This window comes from Hetaerina americana, unplaced genomic scaffold (genome assembly GCF_022747635.1).
Source record: "Hetaerina americana unplaced genomic scaffold, ioHetAmer1.1.p SCAF_1, whole genome shotgun sequence".
In the NCBI taxonomy this organism is placed as follows: domain Eukaryota; kingdom Metazoa; phylum Arthropoda; class Insecta; order Odonata; family Calopterygidae; genus Hetaerina; species Hetaerina americana.
In genome coordinates this window covers 33,983,191-34,011,123 of record NW_027286069.1, presented here as the reverse complement: position 1 = coordinate 34,011,123, position 27,933 = coordinate 33,983,191, and the positions used below count along the sequence as shown (strand labels likewise).

At 36.5% G+C, this 27,933-nt stretch overlaps 1 protein-coding gene across 1 annotated transcript; it reads left to right on the top strand.

Annotated features, from left to right (window-relative positions):
• The first annotated feature begins 24 nt into the window (after positions 1-24).
• LOC139700964 (non-lysosomal glucosylceramidase) lies at positions 25-27,933 on the top strand. Its single transcript, XM_071599487.1, has 16 exons — positions 25-199; positions 322-410; positions 953-1,133; positions 1,336-1,498; positions 3,827-3,947; positions 6,880-6,998; positions 8,058-8,175; positions 10,128-10,263; positions 11,601-11,726; positions 13,270-13,386; positions 13,845-14,089; positions 15,014-15,287; positions 17,839-17,981; positions 19,385-19,491; positions 25,377-25,568; positions 26,711-27,933. Exons 1-16 carry the CDS (start codon positions 75-77, stop codon positions 26,906-26,908), a joined length of 2,454 nt encoding a protein of 817 aa, XP_071455588.1. The 5' UTR covers positions 25-74; the 3' UTR covers positions 26,909-27,933.

Genomic DNA, 27,933 nt, shown 5'->3' with positions numbered 1-27,933 from the left:
TGAGTGCCGGAATAAGAACTTGGGAACAAGAAGGTTTTAGTTTCATACTGTTAATGAGATAGCATACGATTAAGATGAGTGCTACACCACCGGGATATGGGTGGAAGGTGAAAATGAATCATATTTTTCCGGAAAGAAGAAATCAAAATTCTAAGCCTCGCATTCGGCAGATAGCTAAACTCTTACCTCTTGGTGTCCGGTAATACTTAAATATTGCTTGCTCTCTTTCTCATAGACTTGATATAATCATGCATTCTCTCTCTCACCTCACATCTTTATCTAATTATCATGTCTTTTACCTTGACTCAAAATTTATTGCAGATATCTTGCTTATTACTGTAAAATTGCTGCCAGTGGGCGTCAACCATTAATGGATTATTGGCATATGCCTACTGGTAAACAGATCTATGGTAAGAGAAAAGTTCAATGAAATGCCTTTTACTGTTCATTTAACATTACTTCATAATGTCATTAGATCTGTAGACTCGATGTCAGTCATATTTTCGAAGTCCCCATAACATTTTGAGGTACATATTCACGCTCGTAGAATGCGGCTTTAGGCTATCGGATAAAAATCAGGTAACATGTGCGTATTTCAATAATATTTCGTAATTTCATATTGCCCTGAGTTCATCGGTAAATCTATTGTACGTTTCTTTTTGGAACTCTTGCCTTCATTTAATTAGGAGCTAGCGCACTCAATGGTCGTCATAGCTTGTGTAATCATATGCTAACAGACTTCAAAATAACTCTCAGTAATTTTTAGTGAGGAAAGTTCATCGTTAAGTTATATTGCGGGAGATTTGACTTAGTTGTCGAGTAAGCGCAAACCTGGGGAGAACTTGGTGGGCACCAATGACTTTAAAATAACTGGGGCATTAGATCACGTCATGATGTTATGTATTCACTCTGAATTATGTGATATGTTGAATTTCCTGTTTTTCTTGGAAAGGTGTGCCCATTGGTGGAATTGGTTGTGGGACAATAGGCCGTGGATATAAAGGAGAATTTTGTCGATATCAACTGCTGCCTGGTTTGTATGAATATCATGTTGTTGATGCGAACCAATTTATAGTGACCATTCAAGATAAGGATGGAAAAACTATATACCAGCAAGTACTTTCACCCAAAAGGTATGTTGTAGGAGTAGATATTTATATTACTCCTCCCTTTTATAGTAAATATGGTAGTTGGATAATTTTAGAATGAATTTTTATGATAGCTTCATCCACCTTAGCATTACTATACTTATCATACAATATGGGATTGTATGAAGCCGTAAATTTTAAAATAACGTAATATTTCCTAGACACTGCAATGGAACTTCTTTCACAGGAAACCAAAGAATTATTTGTCTGCATGGAGTTGGGCATTTCCAGGAGAAAAAGCTCAGTATCATGCTTTATATCCTCGTGCTTGGATGGTTTATGATATCTCTGAACATGATATTCGTTTGATCTGTCGCCAAGTATCTCCAGTTATTCCACATAATTATAAGGTGAATTATTTTATGTTATTCTAGTGTTATATATCACAAAAGCTCATGTGCATGCATGCATTTTTAATTTATCTGGAATCATCTGCAATTATTTTAATGTATGGATCTAACTTTTGTGAGATTAAGTTTCTCATTGAATTAGACAATCGGTGGAATAACAGGCATTTTCTCAACATTATCAAACAAGCAGAACAAACTTTTTTGTTGTACACTTTTCTATTACCTATTCTTTCTATCCACTTACTTTCATGACCAACTCATTCCTTACCCTTTATCCCTCTAGTTTCACTACACACACCATAAATTTCCCCCACCAGTTACTTTTATTTTCATTTATGCTTTTAAAGGGATACCCAATACTCATTTCCATACAGTAGCGTCGGAAATATACAGTAATATAAGCTTATGTTATAAAAGGGAACATAGATACTCTCAATATCTAAGTTGTTCCACATTGCCTTATCCTTACATACTTTGTTAACATCTGATATACAGGGTTCGTCCGGAAAATAAGTGTACTGAGCTCAGGAAAAAAAAATTATTACACTTTTACATATCTTAAGCTAATATTCCTCAAAATAGGACCCTTGTGAGTCGATACACTTGTTCCAGCGGCGTTCCCATTCCTGGAACGCTCCCGCGAAGGCATCATCGGGAACCTCTCGAAGACTCGTCGTCGACCTCTTCTCTGCCCTCCACGAACATCTTGTGCCACCGAAAGATCATGTTTCTGGATATGGCTGACTCCCCGTAAGGCTGGTTAATCATAACGACAGTTTCGGTAGACGATTTCCCAAGCTTTACCGCAAATTTGATGGAATAACGCTGCTCCAAAAACTTCGGCATCGCGTTCCGTGACGTGGGTCGAGCGTGGAGGTTCGCGTTAACAGAGCTCCTCACTACACCACAGCTCAGAGCCGACTGCCTTTTTCAGTGTCGCTTGCCAACATACCCCCCTCCAATCGCAGCCCGTCAGAGCGGTGCTGGGCGCGCCTGGAGCGGCGGGAAAAAATCAGTACACTTATTTTCCGGACGAACCCTGTATTCAAGCATGTTTTCATTCATCTTTTTAATGTTTCTGAAACTTTGAATATTCTTTGCCCCAAGTCTCTTTAGCTACTTCCACCATGATTGTTTTTGGTTTACCCCTTAATCTCATTATATTATTTTACCCTTTCTAGTACACCTGGTTGATGGTTTGACTCGCATCCATTCTATCAACAAGGCCAAATAAGGCCATTTCTGCCATAGTGATTTCATGCTGTTACAGCCCAATCACATTTGTTTGAAACCCACTCATTCCTTACTCTCTCTCTCTATCCTAATACTTCAAACATTTCTCAAGTATGCTCTGTGTTGAATATTTTTCAGAGGTATCTCGATCCCTACTTGAGGTGCTTTGTGGAGGGCACTATGAGTGAGTACGCCGTCCATCGGATGGGACGTTAAACAGCGGACCCCTTGGCGCCTTTCGTAAAGAGTAGGCTAATGCCGACGCCGGGTTTCTCTCCACCCTTCATCCTTTCCTGTCCATCCCCTATGGCGCAAATGACCTCAGCAGGTGGTCGCCTCCCCTAAAAACTACTACTCAAGTATGCAGTGCCCACTGCATTTAGCTGGCATTATGCCTATCCTCTACTCCTAATGTAGGAAGGACTACACCTTTATTTGTTTCTGCCATTTTATTGCCCTTAGATACATTCATTTATTGTCATATGTAGTGCACACACTACTATTGACCATTCTGTTGGCATTTGTGCATGCCTAGTAACTACTTCATTTATCTGAATATATTTTACAAACAGGGCATACAAAATAGTACACTTGTGAAATTATTCACCATTTACCGTACTGTGTGATCATTCTTATTTTCCTTATCAAACACTGCTATCCTTGTTGAAGATGCATTTATCTTTGATTTCATTTTCTCAATATAGCTATCGGTATTACCCTGTAGATCTATTGAAAAAATCTCTTTCAGGCAGCAATACCAGATCATTGGTGGAATGAAATTGAATATAGGTATCTGCCATTACCATTGGTGCATTGACAGTTAACACTAAATTATACCACAGTATTTCATTTACTTATGAAAGTCATATAAGGACTGATATAATTTTATTAGTACATATATGCTCCGGTAGTAGTTGTAGGGAACTTAATTTCAGTTCATAGATGAAAAGTGAAAAGTTTATTTGTAATTTTAATTGAATGGGATCACATTCTGAATTCAAGTAACATGTTTGAAAATATTCATGCTCATGATAATACAAAATGAAATTGAATATGCATTGGTTACATCTTTTACTTTATACTTTTTTGCTGAAGGATTCTAGCCTACCCACTGCAGTTTTCATTTGGACTGTTGAAAATAACAGCAAGGATATTAAAAATGTCAGCATCACATTTACATTCAAAAGTGGTTCTGGAGCCAAGGAGGACAAAACAAGTGAGTTAATATACCAGTTATGCTTATCTCTCTAAATGTTTAGCTTTGACTTTTCTTGGCGAGGCTTTCATGTGTGGCTTAATGAAAAATATTGAAAAAAGTAGGCATCAATTATTATTTTAAATACTGGCAATATTGTTCATTCCGAAGTTTCCTCAGCCAATTGTACTAGCTCTGCATTTTACTTGGGTTATCAACACATTCATTGGCTTGAATCGACAACAGTTGCAACAACAGTTTAACTAATGTTTGCTGGGTAAAGTTAGATTTAGGATACTACAATTTTTGCTGACTTCATATATGCCTCTAATTGATCAATTGCCTAAGGATTATTTGCCATGAAATACAGTGGATGCATATAGTGGATACCAATCTCCTTGGTTGAAGTAGTTAGGTTTTTTTTTACTGTATCAGTTGCCGCCCTTTTAAGTCTCAAATAGTCCTGATTTTCTCAGGCCGTTAATCCCATTTCTTTGCATTTGATGCCATGCCCTGTTTTGCCATATACTTTTTCCAAGACCAAGAATAAACGGAAGTTTGTTCACTGTAGCTCTCAGATGTTCTTCCATGTGGACACCTATTGATCTGATGTTAGATATTCCTCAGGATTAAGAGAAGTGATACTATCCAAAATATTAAAAAGACGTGGAAACTTCAACTAAGAAGATGAATATCCACTGCATAGTGCATGGAAAGAGTTCTCTGGTTGTGACCAATCAGAGGGCAGCATCAGATGGGATGGATGGCATATACATGAATAAAGTTGGCAAAAATTTCAGCGATTTACCCTTGACCTGAATACAAAAAAACCCAAGAATAGTAGAATCCTATCAGTAATATTTTTTTTGTTATGATTCATTTTAAAAACGGCCAGTTTTGAGAATATTTGACTTATATTCAGGTGCAAATGTAAAAGATACTCTAGAATTTAATAGTAAAATGTTCCCTCAATACAGCCATCGATGCCCTTGCTCCAGTGTGTGAGCCGTTGCTCCGTCCTGTTGGAACCAAATGTCCCCTAAATCCAGTTCATCAAGTCGTGAAAAACAATTCCTCCAACATGTTTACACAATGGTCTGAATTCACTGTCACTGTGACCTCATTTTCTTAAAAAAAACTGGGATCAAAGTTGCCAACTGAGGAAATTGCACACCCCACTGTGACTTTAGGTGAATGCAAAGGCATTTGATGCAATTCTCTGAGATTGGTATCAGCCCAGTAGTGCATGTTCTGTTTGTTAACATCCACTCACATGAAAATGGGCCTCATCACTGAAAAACACAATGGCGTCCTTAGGAAAGTTTTTGAGAAGAGCATCACATGCGTTCCTCCTAGAATTGAAGTCACATTCTGAGAGTTCCTGCACAATCACCAACTTGTAAGGATGGTAATGAAGGCCATCATGAAGAATTCACCTCACTGAATGATCAGAAAGTCCAAGGGCTGATGCATGTTTTGCTGAAATTTGTTGTCACCCCCTTAAGTTATATATGCAGTTATTTTTGCTGTAGTTGTCAGTTTTCTCATTCACAATGTCATCTTCACTTCTATCTATCACATTACTAATTCCACAATTTTTAAAAGACTTTATGAGTCTCACTTTTAACTTTCTGCCTAGACTTCACCCGCTCACTAATGCTAAAAATCGACTGCCAATACATTCGTCCCTTTGGTGTGACGTCATGAGCTGGTGCCTCATCCACTTCATCCAAACTTCATGCATAAATCCCTATTGAATTGACTGAAATGTCAAGTGGCTGCAACTGAGAAGTTAATCCACCAGGAATTGCAGCAATATGCATCTTCAGTACATTAGCAAGGCTTTTTTTTGAGTTCTTTCTTTGGGCCTTAAGCTGATTGCCCACGATCAAAGACAATTTATTCAGAAGACCATCTGGAAACATGGTACAGACCTCCCCTAACCACAGCTTTATACCTTCTCTTTATATCCATCTTTTGCAATGAATATGAATATAAATTCCATGTGGAATTGTACATTTAGGCAGCATTTATGTTAAAATATTAAGAAAGAAGGGAGTTGTGAACCATCTGCACAACATGCAAAACAATGGTATATGTAGTGCATCTTCTTGTTAATCTTTATCATTACTGACTTAGCACCTTGAATGCCTTTCAGCTGCCCTGTTTCTGCATTCTGAAGCATGATTCACAGCTTAAAAGTTTAAATGCATTGCTGTATGTCAATATTCTCTCTTTATCTCCCATGATGCTATTCTAATTTTAACACTTTATGCCACACTTGGTTTCTCTGTGTAAAAGCAGATAGGCGCACTAATTAAAAATGACATATTACACATTGAATGACACTGTGTGAACATGACATTACTTATGGTTGAGTGCCTGTAGACTCCGAGTTTACTCTGAGAGAGACAATATTTGAGCAGAGGGGCGACCTCCCCGTTAGCCCAATTCATATAAGTTTCGCAGCAGCACCACATGTGAGATGAAACTAAATGCACTAAACTGTATACATTTAAGGTTTCTTTGGGAATTTTTTAAGGTAGTACAGTCAAAGAAATATGAAAGCTGTACTGCTTACTACTGGCTCAAAGCACCGTTATTATAGAAATTTATGACAAATACAACAATTGTTTCTACCTGATGAGGGAAAAAATTCTTACTAAGTTATACTAAGTATTTTTCCAGGCGAATTGACTTGTAAATTATAGGATGAAATCATACCCATACATCCTCTGCCCATTAGACAACAGGTCGGTTTTAGAGCACTTTTTGGAGTTCACAGTACATTAATCTCCTTCTTATTTCTAAAGCACAATAAAAATATTTATTGATGTTATCTGTGTACAATTATAGACTCAGCTTTTCCTATTTCATCTAATAAATTAACAGCTTGTCAAAACCACTTACGTGTTTCTAATAATATCATGCTTCAACACAATTTTCTCCCAAGGTGTATGCTGCAGTGAGTTTTTTGAAAGAAAGGGAAATGGAATTGATGTTGCTGGAGTTTTAATTCAGCAGCAGTTGAAAGGCATGCCATGCACTTTTGGGATTAGTGCTACTCAAAAGGTAGGCAGTCACTGTTTTGTTTTTAATCATGGATATGATGACTCGTATTGGTCCCATCATCCCTTGATTAGGTAACGATTAAAATTTATGTGACTATTAAAATTATTTCAGCCATGGGTCCTATATTCATAAGGGTTTTGCTCAAAGTGATTTCAAAGTAGCAATTTAAGATATTTATAGGGGCTTACAGTGCAGCCTCTATGGACACAAATAATATGTTTTATACCATGAAGAGTGTTTCAAATTTTCATTTTTCTGTGTGTTTAGGGCATTAAGCCAGTGGTTAAACATAACTGCACGTTTTTAATGCTTTGAAGTAATCCTAGTGAAAAGTCAATTCACTAGCAACCCTGAGATAAATTCTTTCGAGTTGGTTCTAATATATATAATTTAGTATTTAAAATTTAAATTATTCTTGAAGTTACAATCGTTTTGTGTACCAAGCAAACTATAGCTACTGCAACAGAATTAAGATAATGCATTTCTTACTTCTACTGATCACAAAACCTCTAAATTATTGAAGTAATTCAAACACCATTTCTATTGTTTTCTTAAATGGTATCACTACTTCTAGTTAGTATTAAAGTTCAGTCGTTTTTGCTATAATACTTATAGTACCATATGTAGGAAACTTAAAGTCCCATGTGTCATAAACACAAAATGTAGTTGGGAAACAAAATGAAACATGCATTTACAAAATAATAGTTTTAAAGTGTATTGTATGGTAGTATGCTGTGGGCAAAAGTAAAAATAGTTCCTGTGAACATGTTTTTAAATTCATTTCTTGTTGCCTATTCACATTATTTAATTGATCATATGTAATGCATTGTTATTGAAATTTTATAGTTTAAAAAACTGAGACATACACTAATAGGTATAAGGTCTAATAAAGTAGTAGTAGTATTTGGGGGAGGCGACCGACAGCTGAGGTCATTTGTGCGGTCTAATAAAGTACAGGACTAACAGCAAGTACCCCACCTGCCATATCATATGTCCATTACTCTGAAGAGCTGCTTGAGAATTTTGCATGTTTTAAAGAATTTTTCCTCTTTTAACTAGGAAAATACCAATGTGAGTCGATGCTTAAGCTTTGATCCGAATGGCACAGGTGATGGAATGTGGAATGATTTGCTGGAAGATGGCCAATTTACAGAGGGCGAGGAAACCAAGAAAAACAGTGAGATAATGAATTTTATTAATTCCATTTGATAGAGATCTGCTACATATTAACTAAGAAAAAAGTGTTGCTCCCTACTAAAGAATTATGGTTTTTCTCATTTAACCATTTATTATTGCTCCAGTTTACATGCTGCAAAGAATTACCACCACCAAGATACTATTATTTCGGTATTTGCAGATAATGTAGTGATATCCACATCGTAGTGGTTCCAATCATGGAAAATGTTAGTGGTAATATACTGTATTTGCAGGATAGCATTTATCAGAGGTTTCAACTTTGGAAACAATTTTCAGCGTGAACTCTTAAAATTGTCGTAGTTGGTGCATATATCTTTGGTGTTTTGTTCAGTTCTAGTTTATTTTTAAATTGAAAATAGAAATGATTTTTGGAGTTTTGACAACTAAGGACATGCTGCACATTAGCAGTTTCCCATGTGTTGGCAGATGAGCGTTTCAACTAGTGGATTGAGATTTATAATATGTAGTCATACCGATCAAAATTAAATTTCGCCTGCATTTTTCAGTTAATACCTTACCTCTGCAGATGATTCAATGTGTCTATGTATGTGGGATAGGAAACATTTAGAAAATAAGTGAATGCTGATTGAAGGGTGATCCCTGCCAATATTTTCCCTCCCTTCCCTAGAACATCCCTCTATCACCTTAACCTCCTTGTAAGCTATAGAGCAGAAGTTAGTATGCCAAAGTAAGTACAGAGATTTCTCTTTTACCCTCATTTTTCCACAAATTATTATTTCATACCCTGAATGCTTTTTTCCTGGTCTTGTTGGGAGTGACATTATGGTCCGGAAGGAGGTCTTTTGCCATTGAATCTTGACTTTTGGTGTGCCTGTTTATCAGTAACCATGATGACATTCAGACAGTATCCATCACAAGTCAGAGGTTCTGTCTGCACCCTATTGTATGGTGTAACACTTTTATGATTCTCACAATTATTTTACTAAATATTCCATCAGGTTTGTTGTAACCATTACTTTTTGAGGGATGCTCAAATTGAAGAATTGTTATGATTGTGTGGAGCTCTTGATTTTTTCATTTGAAGGTTTGTGAGAACTCTGGCTTTCATATGTATGCCACTCATAAAGTAGATATGGTAGCATGTGAGTGCGTATTGATGGCTAGCAACTCAGGAGCACCAGGTAATATGGATAATAAGCTTTTCTAGGTTTTATCCAATAAAGTGAATGATAAAGAGTGACCGTAAGGCTGTACTTATAATGGAGACAAAGTGATGAAGAAGGTGGAATTTAACAAAAAGATTAAGAAATTGTGATCAAATCAGGAGACTTCAGCTTAAAAAACACTATCCCCCTCCTCGGTGAGACCCATTCTGAGTTGTGTGCACACAGACACTTTATATATACCTTCAATCACACGCAAGTCAAGCAGGAAAAAATCAGTGCGCTAAACTCCAGACACAGTGTTTAGACTGTCATTAAGTATGCCTCTTCAGAGAAGGGATTTAATATCGGAGTTCTCGGTTGGGTTTTTAGGTAACTGTATGGTGGGAGTGGGGGTTTAAGAAAGGTGTTTGATTGTGAAGGGGACAGCCTAGCAATTGTGACTAATTAGGGGACATAGGATAATGTAATAGGTCTGATATTGCACATGTAATTGATTTCTGAGGTCTGTAATATAGTGTTGTCAAATATCCATATAGTAGCATCTTTCTAATGTTTTTTTGCGAGGCTTGTAGCAGGATATTTGAGGACTGGGTCCTTCCAACTTGTGCATTATTGAAAGTATACTTTGAGTGAGTGTGACTTGCAAGTTTCACCGCAGAGTACAAATCTGGATGGGGGAGATTGTCATGAGAGTCTTTTCCATCTTCATAAATTTTTCTTTTATGCCATTTTTTCCCCAAGTTTGACTTCTCAGTCAGGTTGGAGTGACGCTTTATCATAACACGGATGTATTCTGTTTTCAAAGGCTATGAAACTGCATGTGGAGTCTGTGTCAGTTGCCATGCCATTCCTGCCAATGGTGGCCAGGCAGAGGTTGAATTTTCATTAGTATGGGATATGCCAAAAGTGAATTTTACTGGAAAAGGATCCACTTATACCAGGTATGCATTCAAGCATGTCATAGACCTTTGCCTTGCCTATTCATGCCATAGGAAGCAGAAGAGATGAAGTGGTGATGTATGTGATTACCAAGTACTCTTTGCCTGTAAGGGAACCCAATGATATCTGAATTTAAAATTGTCAGAAAAATTTTTCATTGCATCTCTCAAATTGAAGTGATTTTAATTACCTGTAATTTGATAATAAATATCCCAAGAAACTGCTGGAAATTCCAGGAATACTTTTGCAGAGTCATCTGGCGGTATATGCAAAAAAGATATGCAGTAGCAGTTATTCACCCAGAACAAGATTTGAGTCAAGATCCCTCCATTCAAAGGCTGTAGTTAGTTGATGCTAGTGAGGTGTCATTTTTGAGTGCAAAATTCATAAACCCTTCAAGGGACAGATTCAAACCCTTCAGATGATCTGACAAATTGCCATTCCTTCCATTTAACAAAGTAGTTGTAGTTATGTGCATTGCACCATGGTCCGTCCATTAGGTTAAAAGCTGGCATTTTAACTCATCATTACATATTTGCCTTTGGTAAACTCACTGCAAATTATGAAAAAGGCTGCATGAATAACTTAAACGGCTGCCTTCTGGTGTGCACACACGGATGTCAGAAATTTTACAGTGCAAAAGTTAGTTGCTCAAACCTACTGTAGATACCTTGATTACCTGCTGAGTGCTTGGTCATTTAGGCTTTGAAGGCATAATAGGATGCCTTCAAAGGCATCCTATTATGCCTTGAATTTCTAAGGGCTTTATGTAATAAAATTTTATTCATTTGCAAAAATTCTGCTAAAATAAGAATAAGCAATGATATTGGTCAAATATATGTACTTGGAGCAATATTGCTTTCCACATGTCAATTTTTGTATAGTTGCTCTTGTTAATCCATGAAGTGGATCTCTGGCTCAGGAAAAAATAGCAGTTACAGCAAAAATAGCTATTCATAACTACTTTTTAGGAGGATTAAAAATATTAAGAGATTTTGAAACTGAGTTAGTCCAACTTCTTCTTTAAACTTGACATTTAACAAAAATATTAAATCAATTTCACATCTCTGTATTTTTTAAAATTTGTCATGAATTCTTTGCCATCTGTATTCCTTTTCCTTGATTAATGTAAGTAGTGAAAAATCTGAAATTTTGGCAGTGTGATTGATGTGATAAATATGCGTTACGATGAAGCAGAAACTTTAAAAGCACGGTTCAAAATTGAATAGTGAGGGAACATTTAAATTATAGGAGCACACAAAACCAGTTTCACAGTAATTATATATCTGCCACATTTTATAATACAGGATAATATTTAATTGAGCGGATCTTGTTTCAGGTTTTACACAAAATTCTTTGAAAGAGAAAGCAGCCCTGGTGCAGCATTGTCCCACTATGCTCTCACCAACTACAAGAGGTGGGAAGATGAAATAAGGAAATGGCAAGAGCCAATCCTGAATGACAAGTATGTTTACAAAGATTAATATTTGTTATGTGCTAGTGTGATGTATTTGCTTCTGCTTATTGGTATTGAAATATGTTTACGTTGAGGCTAATAGTAAAATTTCAGAAAATCCAAGGAATATACTCCCTGCCAAAATATGTTGATTGTTTATATAGAGAAAATGTAACTGAGCGTCTACCACTAAAATAAAGTGAGAATTTTGTGGTAATCTGAAAGTTGGGGAATAATATGGGTAAAATGGTATTGTTTAGACTGTTAAGAATATTTTACTTGTTGTTCATCTTTTGTTAAATGGACCGGATCCCAAAAAGTGTGTTGATGTTTGCCTGTAGTAGGTCAAATACACTGCTTACGGGCCAGTAAAAGCATTTCCGATTAATATAAAACACTTGCTTTCTAATTTCAATTATTTTTTTGGTGGCTTACATCTGCATCAAAAGTGTGGAATGTGAACCAAACACATGCTGATGGTAACATAAGCAGTAGTTAGTGGGTATATGTTCAATCAACAGTATACATAGTAGAACAGAAATTAACTAGGCCTTGATGAGGCAAGAGGTTGGTTGGAATATGTAAACGTCTAGTTTATAATTTTCTTTTGGGCGATCGAAAAGAGGAAGTAGGTTTTAAAATCTGTTATTGTGCATTATAATTACAAGATATTGTGCCTGGTGGCCTAAATATGGCATAGTCTTTTTTAGATATCATATTATCCTCAAGAAAATATGAGTAGAATTGTTAAGTTGGAGAATAAATAACTACAATAATCACCCCATGTTTGGTTTGTTTTGTGAGAATAGTGCTCACCCTGTATGAAGTCCTATGGAATTTGAAATTCACACATCCAAGTGAGGGGGCAGCTCTTTCTCCTGCACTTGTGGTTTCCCAGGAAGGTCTGGTACCTGAATAATCAAATTGCTTGGGCAAATCTGAGGGTGTTTTGAATCACCTGGATTGGAACTCAGTCACCCAGTCAGCAGCAGAATGCTCTACTCACTAGGCTAACATACCACCCTAAAAAATTGAGTAGCTTCAGGCGTGATGTGGTGGAAGTCAAACATAATGAATAACTGATCGAAGCACTTTACCTCTTGAAATTTTTAAGTAGAAAAGTGCTTCGATCTGTTATTCATGCCACCCTAAGTTGGAGCATTTTTCGGGAGAAATATTTAAAGAGAATGTTATTTACATTTTTAGAGATATAATTCTGGGAAGGGTAGCTTTCAAATCCACTTTTATACTTGCTTTGCTGGCATTTACATTAATTTTGTATCCATGGATCCAAAAATCTTTAACATGTTTGAATTGGATGCATATAAGCTGGGGACTGAGTGTTATTCATCCTCGAAGTTGTTGCATAGTTTGAAAGAAGATAAAATAGTATCAAAAGATGTTTCTGGTAGGCATATACATGCATAGACACTAGCCAACTGTGATAGCTTTTGGCCAGACCACAAGTAGTTCAGTTAATGTAATTGTTGCTTTACAAGTGTAAGGCCAAAAATTCAAACAACTATTAAAATAATCCCATGTTTTTTTTCAGGGAACTTCCTGATTGGTACAAAAGTGCAATATTTAATGAGCTCTATTTTGTGTCAGATGGTGGCACTGTGTGGTTCATTATGCCTGACTGTGATAAACTCTCCCCTCTTGATGTAAGGTAAGAGAAGCCCTTATGATAAACAATTTGAAATAATTTTTGATTCGAGATGACATGTATGTACTATGATTTAGAATAGGGTACCCTTGAATGAGCTATCATCCATTTTGAAATTTCTTTAAAATGTGTTGGGAATTTTTCTTCCGAATGCATGCAAACAAATTTTAACTTAATGTATGTTTAAATCTGTGAATTTTTATTGCTATCATAATGCGTGGTATTTGTTCAATGCTTGTTTAATGATAAAAATCCAATCCTTCCTTGATGTTAATAAGCTTATAATATCTTTAGAAGTATCCTGAAGGTGATCACTGTATGCTATGAAGGTTTTCTTTCGAAGAACCTAGGAGGTGATCATTGTATGATAGTGCATGTTGAGATATATTACATAATACACTTATGGTAGCAAAGAGTCAGCATTGAAAACCACCGAATGTTGTTTCATTTGTATTTTTCAGGATAGAGTATGGGAGATTTGCATATCTTGAGGGGCATGAATATCGTATGTATACATCATATGATGTTCATTTTTATGCTTCATTTGCCCTTGCTCTCCTCTGGCCAAAGCTGCAGATGAGTTTACAGCGTGAGATATGTGATGTTATTCTCTCAGAGAATGATTCAAGATGTAAATATTTATTTGATGGAAAAGTAGCATTTAAAAAGGTGAAAAATACCGTTCCACATGATCTAGGTGATCCAGGTGAGATGTTATGGTTTCTTGTAAATGTAGGAAATACATGAAATCATTTTCATAATTTTACAGTGGACTTCCCATTTATGTTGGCTGATTAAGTTTATGATCCCAATGGAAGCAAAAAGCAAGCACTTGTTTAAGTACCTTGTATGCTTTATCCAAACTTCAAAATTTTGTTTTTGTCAATTTTCTTTTACTTGACCATTTCATTCTTTTGTAATTAATGCATGCCAGAGTGTTTTCTTTTCCTCAAATGAACGACTAATGAATTTCATTGAATTATGACACTGAGCACTGAAACACAAATATTCTGGCTCTAATATTGTTTTTTCACCTTTAAAGCCGAAGATTTTTGGTTATTGTAGATGAAATGAATGGAACTCATATGGCCATAACAATATGGAAAACCAGATGTTGAGATTTAAGAGGAGTTTTGGCATATGCCCAAGATCCCATAAATAAGAAAATCATGCACTGAACTCGCATACAAACTATGAAAAATCAGATATGTGATTTGAAGTTCTCGCCTAGGATCAGTGCACAGACCAGCACACAATCAGAGACAAGCGCCTTTTAATTGTTTACTAAAACATAAAATCTTTGCCATGAACAATTACACATACTCCCCTGGTAGTGCCATCAGCTGACACGCCCCTGGTCGTGTTTTCCTCATGAGGTAGATGGCATTGTCACATAAATATATTCACCTAAAATTTGATCTTATAGGAAGGTACAGGAAAAATTGTATCCCTACACTATTTTATATTGATATTCAAGGCAATATTTGATACTAAAGTTCAACATTCAAAATTGAAAAATACATGTTTGCCTTGTCTCCTGTATATTAGTTGTATAAAATTACTGTGTTAGTGGTTTTTGCCATCCTTATCATTATTGTATTTTTTTTAAAATTTTAAATGACTATTGCAGAGTGTGAGCCATTTCTGTCACCCAATGCTTATCCGATTCATGATGTCTCGGAATGGAGAGACCTCTGCTCAAAGTTTGTGCTGCAAGTATATAGAGATTATGCTGTTGGTGAAAAAGATGCGCAGGATTTGGATCACTTGAAGGAATTATGGCCAGTTACAAAGTTGGTCATGGAAAGGGCCCTCTCACACTTTGATTTGGATGGGGATGGCCTCATTGAGAATGGTGGATTTCCTGACCAAACCTATGATTCATGGACAATGGAAGGCCCAAGGTTTGCTATATTTCGATTCTGGTTAATCTTGCAAGTCTGCTTCGTGCTGAATTTCCTTGGTGTTAGAAAGTTAGACATTGTATTACGATCATAAAATGTTCTTTAATACTCAATTTGCCTTGGAACTTAACTAATTTGAGGGAAAAAATTAATATTTTACCGGTCCAGTATTTCATACTAATGCTGTAAAACATTACCCTTAAGTCTGCATTGATCTTTTGCTCTCTTTTTGATGTTATTGAAGCTCTACAAATTTTTTTGGTGGGCTACCTGGAAACAATGGTCTTAGAGTTTGTCACCATTTATGAAGTTAATTTGAACATGTGACTTTAGTCAGGATCAAGAAATGCTATGATAAAAACTATGCATACACTAAGTTGTCTGTCATAGTGTTAGTAAAATCTTATCAACTGGCTGCACTTTGTTCAGTTTTTGGTATATTTCCCAGTGCCTTGTAATGATTTGTGATGCAAAGAATTTTTCAAAGTCTGAGGTAATATTTTTCCATATATTTAGGCTTGTAATTACTTGTACATGGGTTAATGATACCTATAGGATTAACAGAATAAGATACCAATTGTAAAATCTAATACTAGCGCATAGGTTAGTGAGGCTATGGAGTATTGAGCAATGCATTGCAATTGCAATTTCATTGAAAACCTTCCCTTTGCTGGTGGACTGCTGGTAATAATATTAGGACAAAATGAATGTAAATCACGTTTGGACAAAGTATAATATAACATTTTTCAGAAATTATGGAAATGACTTTGGGGTATGCAAAAAAATCTTAACATGTACACACACACACACATTATTTCATCATAGCATAGCACATCCTTCACAAAAAAATTGAGTTTGGTTTGTCATAATTTTCAGGAATTCTATCCAAATCTAATTTGAGTCAATCTACACAATTTTCATCATCTCATCATTTTTTGGACACACTCAGGTTTTGAATCTATCATCATTGTCATGTGTAGCTACCTCTCAAGGTAGGTTGTGAATGGTCCCTAATGGCTATTATGTTTACAAGTCATATTTACTTCTCCTATCCTTCCAAAGTATTTCCTTCTTTATTTATTCCCTCTTTCTATCAGCATTCACTACATTCAAAAAGCCTATTATCCCTCTTTCCATCATTTTTGCCTGTCATTGTTCTTGTATTGCAGTCTTCAGTGTGTCATAATCTTACAGTATCTTCGCCACCCACAGTTTTTACCTTCTTCGAATTTCCCTTAGCAACCTGTGTAAAGATTATTTGTCCTCTTTACCCAAATTATATTCTCCTTAATTCATCCACGTATCAAATATGTCTAATCTGTGCACTAGGATTACACGTGAAAGCCTACTCATCTGTTATTTAGGTGTTTTCGTACTTGTAAATACCTAAACAGTAACATTGTAACTTGTAAATACCTAAACAAGTCTTTAATCATCTTTTGTGTAGGTATTTACATACTTGTCGTTAATTCTTTTCTCTTTGCAAATATTCTTTTGCCAATACTTCCAATTACAGTACTCTATTTTAATATATTTGCTCTTCTTCCATTCATTTACATTAATAAAGAAAATTTTGAATTATGCTTTATTGAAAAGGGAGTGGATATAATATGTACTTATGAATGCTATGGAATTCTTAGGATTGTTCTTGACTTCCTTGTTTACTACCTGTTTAATTGTATTTCATGACCATTTATTTGAGTTATTGTATCAAAATCCATCTTTGGTGAATACTTGCATGCCATTGAATGATAACCTTAATGGTAGACCTGTCTGATACTGACCTTAGGGGTTTCTGTATCAATTGCAGTTGGTGTCACAGTAAAAGGTCAATGAAAAGTAAACGTCATTTTGTTACATTGCATAATTTTAGTTGCAATGCCATGGTGAAATAATCTTTACTTTAAATGCATCATTCTATTTTTCTGCATGGCATGAATGGTACAAGGTGGTCTCTACTTCCTTCACTACTGAACCAATTCTGGATTGCTTATTCTTTTCACTGGAGATATACTCACTTTAGCTTGTAATTTCATTCCTGGGTAATGTACTTCATGGTGGCAGTTATTTTTATTGGAAATCAATCAAACTCAGTCAGATTGAGCTATAATTAATCTAATATTTTTTATCAACTGACTCAACAAAAATTTTAAATGAAATTCTTGAAAAAACTCAGTCTAAAGATTTTCCTTATTTTCTCTATTTTAATGTGTTAGAAGGATGCAATTAAGTAAACAAGCAAAATTATTGTTGGGTACTATTGTGTGCACTTTGTACAAGGATACTAACTCATTGTGAATATGGACACTTTTAATTTTTTTGATGAAAATAGCAAATTTATTAGAAGTACAATTTCATCTGTTCAATCCTCTCACCTTTCCATGTTCTAGTCTAGTCATATTTTGCTTTCAAATTGAATATCAGATTATCTGAGCTTACCCATTGACTTTTCTTCGTACAAATCAATTTTTCTCATTTTGAAATCAGGTAACTGTATCTCTTGGTCATGATTTGTCTCATGCTAAGGATTTACTGTTATGATTTATTACAGTGCTTATTGTGGGAGCCTTTGGTTGGCTGCTCTCCAATGCATGGTTGAGATGTCAAAATTAATGAGTGAATTAAGTGAAGGAGAAAAGTACTCATCTACTTTAGAGAGGGCACAGCAGGCATTTGAGAGTAAACTATGGAATGGTAAATCAAGACTGGGAATTTCTTTTTTTGAGGAAATTTTCATCTTTTTCTCATATATTTATTCATGTTCATTAACAATGTTTAAACTAAAAGTATATTAAGGTGCAAATATTAATTATTGCTCTGCTGTGCGGTTGCATGTTATAGTTACATGCTATCATTGTTTGGTACATTGGTTAAAAAGCATAAAATAGTTTTCTAAGCATATGGCATAACCTTTTTGTGATTGGACAGAGGGAGCCCCGTAGTGAGGTTCTGTGAGAACATTCATTTAATAATGACTTCATTTTCAGACTTACACTTCATATGGTTACTGCGTATAATGAGGAAAATTAATTTGTTTCCATTAATCACACTGATAATTATTTAAGGGGATCTCCAAAATAAGGAACTTTAAAAACTGAAATAAGCTTTCATAATAGTATAATTCAATTGATTGCATGTTTTAGCTTTCATTTGACTAAGGCATGGCAAGGCATATACCATCTTGTGTCTTAAGTTTCCAGATAGTAACGGGAGATAGCTCAAGAACTCTTTGGATCACAAGACACACTTTTCTTGTGATGCAAATTTAAATTGATGGAGAAATTCACCTCGCTCTCCTCCCTGGAGGAGAGTGAGGTGAGTTTCTCCATCAACAGATAAATGAGTGGATCATGACGAATATAGATTTGTATCTTTGTACTCCCAAAAAACTGTAATCTATGCTTTTAAATATTTTATATATATTGAATCTATTTTGAAATTTGTTGAATAATTTTTTGTTATATTGATGTGAGATTTTTGTTGTAAAACTTGGATGTAACTTGAGTCTTGGGGTACTAGTTTGAATAAGACTTGTCTGTGAGGACATTTAATTTTTGCTACTTAGGAGCTCTGTTGATTATTACCCACATTGTATGTTTAAGTGTTGCAATGAAAATTCTTGTATAAAGTGACTCCTGAGTAATTCATATTGAGATACTTGGCTATGAATAATAGACAGAAGATGGGAGCTGTATGCTTTCCCTTTAAATTATTCTTCATTACAACATTGTGCACATCATGGTGACATGATCACTATCTTTGCAAAGCAGAGCAGAAAGGAATTATTATTTCAATGAAGTAACACAAGTCATGAGACCCTGTTGCATGAAAAAGATGACATGCAAACTGCATTATGAGGACATTTTGTACCAGTCTCTCTTCTTCCCTTTTCCATGTGTTGTGAGTCATCTATGTCCTAGACATACAGCTAGCTACACCATCTTCCCAATCATAGAGCATAGAAATTTTTCTTTGGTTTGCAATAAATAAACCAGTAATTATATGCAAAATTGATTATTTAATTATTATTGAGTTTTAAGTGATGTTTTGAGTTGACTTTTTGATAGTAAAGTTGTATAATTTGTTTTTTATTAAAGGAAAGTATTACAATTTTGACTCATCTAAATCACCCCATTCAACCACCATAATGTCTGACCAACTATGTGGGCAGTGGTACCTGAAAGCAAGTGAAATCACCAAAGAAGTATGTTGATCAGCACGTTGGTAATATTGAACCAAGATCACATTCAATCATGTCATTAATCTGCATCACATGGCCTGTTTCTAGTATTTGCTACATTAATGCTTATTTTTCTCTTGGTGAAAAAACTAGTATACTTGAAGGCACATAGATTATGACAATATGACATGAATCAATATGGTAGTTTGACAAATATATATTGTTAACTACCCTATTAATAAGTTCATGTTTGTTCCAGGCTATTTCTCTCTGAAAATGCACCTTGTTTGCTTATTTCCTCCTGGAATCTTTATGCCTCAGGAGGAGGAGAGGAAAATGGGAATGGGGGACTGAGATATGCCCCTATCAAAGTTCTCTCAGTGTAATACGAGGGGGAATATTTGTATAGGGTATATTTGAAAATACAGGGACATATTTCTAGTTCTGCCACCAAGGGTGTTGGTTTACTTTCCTCTCATAGTTGCTCACATTCATATGCATAATAAGGAGGGAGCACTGGATTGCTCTCCTCTCATAGTTGCACACATTGAAATGAATAATAAGGGTGTAAAAGTAGTAATTGTTATCATAAGTGGGCATTTCAAAAGGATCAGGTGATCTTAGAGAATATTTTGTCTAACTAAAGGCAAGCCTTTTGAATAAAGCTCAGGGAAAGTTGTACTTTTGTTTCCCTTTAGTGTTTGTAATGAAATAAAATAAGAGCTTTCATCCAGTCAGTATTAATAATATCTCTTATTCACTGTGAAATCCATGCACATAAAGTTCTCTATCAATATTCGTTTAGAGATATCCATCAGTAACTAGCTAAATGGTTGCACCTCCATATTTCTTCATAATCAATTTGTCACCTTCGCCTTTAGTGTGAATCTTTAGAGTTTCCTTGACAGATTGTACAGACTTTCTTATTTTCCCATCATACACGCCCATGATACAACAAGCAAGGTAGGGCTTGAGCGTGAACTCATTATGAAATCTTGTGTGTAGAATGATTGAACAAGTTGTAATTGAACCTCTAATGTATATCACATGGTTTTTATCCTCTCCAAATGTTTTGCTGGTTCTGGTTCATTCCATGGCAATATTTATCTATATCTATATCTATCTATATCTATATAATACCCCGCAAGCCGCCGCAAGGGCGTGTGGCGGGGGGTGTTAGGTCACCAACCGTAAAAAAGAAAAATACCACATGCAAAAAAACAACACGGAAAATTACACCCACAGCAGCACACACACTCATGCAAAAATCCCTTCATCCAATACTCATGCAAACACATACCGCAAAACAACTAAAAAACTGCACCCCATGATGCAGCACGAAAGACATCCTACAACACGGAAGCCAGGACACAACAAGCAAGAAATTGAAACATCACTACCACATGAAAATGCACCACGAAACACTCTACCCCCAAAGAGTCTGTAAAAGGCGACCCAACGTTGCAGGTAGCAGGAATTTCCCCCCGCGGAGAGGGACGAGGGATTGAAAGGAAAGAGACTTAAAAACAGATGAATGGAACACGAATGAGGTCATTCGGAAAGAATGGGTTGTGATAACAAAACACATAAGGTTAGTGGAAGAGCATGCATTTAAATACAACTAATTATTTTTTAGACGCTGAGGGTGGCAATTGGAATTTTTGCTATCTATAACCCTGCAGTTGCTATCCCGTATTGTCCGTGGGAAGAAGGAGTCCTTGAGTCGGCTAGTTCTGGCATCTATTTCCCGAATTTTATATGCCTGATCCAAGCGACCAATGTATGTAGGAGTACGAATAATTTGCGAGACCTCGGTGCTGAAACATGCGGATCTAAATTTATTTAATAATTTCAATCTTGCATTGAATCGTCTTTCAGCCAATGATTCCCACCCCAAATCCATGAGGATTTCGGTGACGCTTTGCGTTTTATCGTAGGAATTTTTTACAAAACGGGCTGCCCGGCGTTGAACCTTCTCAATTTCCCGAATGAGACCTTTTTCACTCGGATCCCACACGCTGCATGCGTATTCTAAATGAGGCCTTACAAGAGCGTGGTAACAATGTTCCTTGACCTTCGAGTCACTTTTGCCGACAATGCGTCTAATGAATCCCAATTTTTTATATGCTTGACCGCAGACTTTACGTATGTGAGTCCCCCAAGTTAAGTCTTTTGTGAATGTGACACCTAGGTATTTTACCGTATCAACTACTGCTAGGTCACCTCCAGCTAATTTGTAAGCAAATCTTTTAATTGACCGTTGATCTTTTAAAGAAATTTACCACTGAACATTTATTATAATTTAGAGTCAATCCCCAGTTAGAACACCATTTAGTAATGCAATCTAAATCCTGCTCTAGAATAAAATGATCCTCATCCCCAGATATCTCCCGATAGATCACCGTGTCATCCGCGAACATCCTAATTTTACTTTTCACTTCGCGGTTCAAATCGTTAACAAAAATCAAGAAAAGCAACGGCCCGATCACACTTCCCTGAGGTACCCCCGACGTGACTCGAACGCTGTCGGAACTAGCGCCATCAAGGACTACCCTCTGTTCCCGCTCCGAAAGAAAATCTTTAACCCAACTTATGGCGCCCTTGTTTATACCCGCGACCTTTAATTTATGAATGAGTTTACCATGTGGGACCTTATCAAATGCCTTTTGAAAATCTAAGAAGATGGCATCCACTTGCCTACCTCTCTCACCCGATAAAAGTAAATCATGTGTAAATAATCCTAATTGAGTCTCGCAGGAGCGGGTTTTCCTGAATCCGTGTTGATTGTCACTTAAAAAGTTAATATTGTCTAGGTGTCTCATTATTGAACTGACAATTATGTGCCCTAAGATTTTGCAACAGATAGAAGTGAGAGATATAGGTCTGTAATTACTGGGATCCTCCCTGTCACCACCTTTAAAAATAGGCGTTATTTGCGCGGTTTTCCAAATCTTAGGTACTTTGCACTCTGTGAGGGATTTGATAAATATAAATTCAAGGTACGGGGCAATGTTTGGAGCTAAATGTTTTATCACCCTAGCTGGTATATTTTCGGGACCCGGGGATTTGTTGGGTTTAATCTCGTTAAGCAATTTTAGAATTCCTTGTTGGTCCACTGTTATTTTTTCCATGGGTGGAGTATGTATTGTTTCTTGGAGATATGCGGTGGCAACATCATTCGAGAAAACGCTTTGGAAGAATGAATTTAAGATGTTAGCTTTCCCTTACTGTCTGTATGAATTATATTGCTACAATCCCTTAAGCAAGCCACGGTTTGTTTACTCCCATTTACTTCCCTAACATATGACCAGAAAGCTTTGGGGTCAGTGTCCAAGTGCTCGCAAAGTACTTTGCGTTTAAAGTCCAGTAAAGCGCTACGTAATTGTGTTTTGGTTTCAATTTTGGAGGATCTATATGTGTCCCATAATTGTTTATTCTCAGGGGATGATGTGTTCACGCCTGCCCTCTTTACCCTAGAGTGTAGCATTCTCTGCTTTCGAAGGGCTTTTCTAACGTCTTTATTGTACCACCTGGGGTCGCGATTTGCTTTAACGTATTTTATAGGTATGAAATCTACGATTCCTTTTTGCATGATATTGACAAATTCTGTCCAAGTTTCTTCCACGTTGATATGACTTAAGCGGGTTTTGAACTCGGGTTGTGAAGAGTTTAATTGATTGGCAAAGGATTCAAAGTCTGCTTTATGGTAATTATAAATTTTTCTTTTTGGTTTAATGATCTTTTTTATTTCTATGTCCAAGTTGACATTAATTGCTTTATGGTCACTCAAGCCCTCATCAGTTGATACACTAATAATACGCTCAGGCGTGTTTGTAAGCAATAGATCCAATATGTTCTTTCCACGGGTGGGCATGCGTACTGCTTGATGGAGGGAGTTTCTTTGAACCAATTTTATCATGGAATTGCAAGATTCGCGATCGCGGGTCCCAGATTTAACGATATTGTTGTCCCAATCTATACCAGGGAGATTAAAGTCGCCACCAATTATGTTTATGCTGTTATTATATTTACGTGTAAAATTGTAAATTTGATCGTTGAGGGTGTGAAGTGTTTTCAAATCTGAGTCTGGAGGTCTGTAGAAAGAGCATAAATTTATGTTGGGTTGATTGGTCCGTATTAAGGTGCACCAAACACTTTCTATGTTATTATTCTCAAATGAAACTTGCCTGCTTTCAAAATGACTTTTAACTGCCACGAAAACCCCTCCTCCGGGTCTTGTATCTCTATCGAGTCGGTAAACTTTGAAATCTATTGGGAAAATTTCTTGGTCATTTATGTCATTGCACAGCCAACTCTCTGTGCCTAATACTATATCAGCGGAATGAGTTTGGATTATGTGTTCTAGATCCGCTGATTTGTTCTTGAGGCTTCTGCAATTTATAACAAGTATAGTTAAATTATTTTGATGTTGAATAACGTCCTTATTTGTGCCTGACTGTAATTTAGGACGCCTTTGTGGGGAAGTGCGTGTCACATGTCTTTCTAAATCAATGCCAGTTTTGTCGGTGACTTTTATATTTTTATTAATAATATTATACGCGCTATCCCCAGATGTTACTGACCCACTAAGTGACCTGCCCTCTATCCTAAAAAAGGCCTACAGTGGTCGAGTATCCTATCCGCTACCTTACTCGCCGCTTCCGCCGTGTAATGGACCCCAGATCGGTTAAGGGGAGTCCTGCAAGATCGGAGGGTTGGTCTCAGGTCGACGAAGGAGGCTCCTATGTCCGAGCAGAATCTCGATAGTCTCTGGTTTATGCCTTCCACTCGGCTCCAAACCAGAGACCCGCGATCCTCCCTCGGAACGATGCTGCAGACCGTTAGTCCCAGCCGAACCCCCTCGACGCCCTGGACGCGCTTCACCTCGGAGCTCAGTTCCCTAAGGGAACGGAGGACCTCCTCGGATCCACGGTCCGTGACGTCGTTGGTGCCCACATGGGCCACGACCTGCAGCCTAGAGCACTTCGTGCCTTGAAATAGTAGTCAGAGATTTCCTAGAATATGTTGTGTTTCAATGCAACAATTTCAGAGTGTAAAAATCATTCGCCTTGACTGGGATTCGAACCCAGACCCATCAATATCCGGTCGAGTGCTTTAGCCACTTAAGCTACCGAGGCATCCTATTATTATATTTTGGGCAGTATGGACTGTAGTCCAGTGAAAAATAATGAAATTATAAATTTCTGAAAATTATCACTACTGTTAGCATGGAATGTTGAAAGTGAGCCATCATATGTGTGCACCATTAAAAAATTGTCAAAAGTATTTCTGCATTTCTGTTAAGTTTGATCAGCTGTCCCCTTGGCTTTTCTGAGATAAAATGGCATAGGGGAGAGTCAAACCTGTTTCATTTCTTGGGACTAAACTTGATTAGTACATTTTCATTGTTATTATTCTTGGAATAATAAGCTAAAATATTTCCAAGAGAAAGGATACATATGCAGTAAAGTAAAAAAAGGGTACATTACATACCTGGGGGATGTGGTAGTCCAGGGGTCAAGGACGACTTTGGTTCAATTCATGAGCATGCCTCAGGGCACCTGAGGCTTCACCGAAGCTGTGCAATTTTTTTTGGGTATCGAAACTTTCTGGGAAACCATAGGCGGCACAGGGAAAGGAACTGACCCCCCTCCCAGAAGTGTGAATTTCACAAACCATTGGGTGAGCTCTACCCTCACCTATCGAACCAACCTTTGGGTTGATAACTGTGTTTATTGTCTGAGTGTTGTAGTCTCTATCAATTTCTTGAGTAAGATTAACTCTTAGTACAATGAAGAAGTATTAATGTTTTTCATATTCAAATGTTAATTGGCTCTGATCTTCTATGCTAGCATTCATTTGAATGTTGCCTTAGCCATTGATACCAAAGGTATGTGTTTCCTCGACAGGTATTTCCTCATGACCATGTCATAAGTGCCTTAAGGACCATATATGAATTCAACGTTCTTAAATTTGCAAATGGAAGTATGGGAGCTGTAAATGGGATGACTGCTGAGGGCACTGTGGATATTAATGCCATTCAAAGTGAGGAGGTTTGGACAGGAGTTGTGTATGGACTAGCATCCCTCATGGTACACGAGGTAAGGTTTTGGTCTTTGACATGAGTGTAGAAGAAGTTTCAGTGGAGGAAAACCAGTACATAAGAATAATGAAAGAAATCAAGAGAGAGGAACCTTCATGTAATGAAAATCATAATTATGTCATTCATATTTGGTAGTTTTTTCATATCGCTCACTTCTGTGCAATGTGCATGCTGCTGCTTCCTATAAGTCATATAGGAGGAAGATACTGCATCAAAAGAAAACATGTTAGGTCCTTTGAGTGGCCAGTGATGTGATTACGTAATTGTCATCACTTACTAGCCTTATGAAAAGTAATTCAAAATGCAGTACTCCATACATTGGACTGAATGATGAAATGTGAATCTCAATTTTTGTTGTGATTAGTTCAATGCAAATGCCAAATTTCGTGTCCTCATTTACTCCCTAAATCTCTCCCTCCCTTAATTACTTATATGTTGATAATTTTCCCAAAATCCCTCCCTCGTTCAATAATTAGTTGATAATTATTGCTGAAAATGATATTGCAATCATTTGCTTCCTCTAATACAATCACAGCAACTTCCAAGGTTCTCTGCTTGTTTTCATAAAGTCACATGTGTGTTCACTCACATATCATGTATTGGTGGTGATTATGATGCAGTAAACCTCCTCTTATTGGACACGTAATAGTGGAGATGTCACAATAAATGACATTTTATGATATTTCAGAGGCATAGCATGGATGATTATGAAACTAATACCTCTGAATAGTGGATGCACTAAATGATTGACATTGTTCATGACTCACATGACTCAGTGCTTCTTTTCAATTGGGGAGTATACCTCTCCAAATGGATATCCTTAAAAATGTAGCCAGTTCATATAAAGTACTTAGAATTGTAGTTTCTTGAGAAAATGTCTCAAATGTTTGCTCAAGGGGTTAAGTGACCTCCCTTTTTTGAAAATATATTTTCTTTAGACTTTTATGTTAATAATTACAAATAAAGTACAAAGATAAATCATTCATTTCATTTTCATTGAAATGAAAATTTGTGGCTTTAGCAGAAGTCTCACTTTTATTGATAAACACTTCCAAAATTTGATATCTGTGACACCTGTGTAGTGGACAATTTCTGTGTAAACCATTGTGCTTTCACTGTATATATTTTTCTTTCTTGCAGGGCATGATAGAAGAAGCATTCAAAACTGCCGAGGGCATTTATCGCACAGTTTATGAACAAATTGGAATGGGCTTTGAGACACCAGAAGCATTATATGAAAAGAAGTATTATCGTGCCATTGGATATATGAGGCCTCTCAGTATTTGGTCCATTCAGCATGCGTGGGAGAAGTGGAAGTGCTTTAGGAATGCAGAGTGATGCTTGGTCTGGCCTATTTAATTTTGGTGATAATAGTGAGTAGCATTCTGGTGTGGGTGTATGCCCATGGCACGATATCTAGCACACCACTGGCCATTTTTTAAGTGGAAGGTGAATTCACATAATATTCACTTGTATTTTCCATGAAAATATTTCTTATTGCAATATTTTTGTAAGCAATACCCACACATTTATGTTACCTGGTCTGTAAATTTCAAAGTTTTCACTACAGCTGTTATTTTTAGGTTGTATTTTGGATGGTTTAATTCCAATGGGATTATGCCATTCAAAATCTTGGCTGGGTGAAATTGTGAAGTTTAGAAGGATAGGTTTGCACATATGACATGACTTATTGTAACAGAACGTGCAATGGAACTGAATAAGTAAGTGGTCTACTTTCCTCAGGTTTTAGGTAGGTTTCTTTGCCAGCACGCCTAAAATTTTCAAATCGTGGCATTTTAATATGGGTGTTCTGTGTCTCTTCTTTTCTTGGTATCATCTCCTCTGGTATTATGTTTTCTTCTAAAGCAGGCGTTATACAAAAAAATACAGGTGCTATAATTTCTCCAGTGTTTATTGTGTGATAGTTTTGTGGTATGTTTATAATTGCATGAGGGAGCATTACACTGCCAGCAAAGGTAAACATATGGTCGGCATATAAAATTAATGACTATTTATGTTAAAATTGAAGAGCACTAATTATCATTCTTGTTGAGTTAGGAAGCATTTTCGTTCATTTCCTGTTCAGTGTCGTGTGAAAAATGAGAGCGAGATGATCATGTACATGAAGATTGTTGTCATCTCAGAGTTATCATCAATGGTTGCTACTGTGTGCTGCTATAGTTGTGATTAATATTTGCCAAAGATTTTTTTGTCAGGAAAGGCAAGAGGTTTTTCAAATTGTTTCATCCAATGAAATGAGAAGGGGTATAGTTGTGAAAACGATTTTGAGTTTAATATTATGATTGTTCCGAGCATTTGTATGATGAAATCATCAAGAAATTTTTAAAAGAGAGTTAATAAAA

Excerpts from the sequence above, each read along its gene's own strand:
- LOC139700964 (XM_071599487.1), top strand. The coding sequence starts at position 75 with ATGAGTGCTACACCACCGGGATATGGGTGGAAGGTGAAAATGAATCAT. Across the intron at positions 3,948-6,879 it reads AGCCAAGGAGGACAAAACAA|GTGTATGCTGCAGTGAGTTT; the intron begins GTGAGTTAATAT and ends TTTTCTCCCAAG. Across the intron at positions 17,982-19,384 it reads TGAGAGTAAACTATGGAATG|GAAAGTATTACAATTTTGAC; the intron begins GTAAATCAAGAC and ends TTTTTATTAAAG.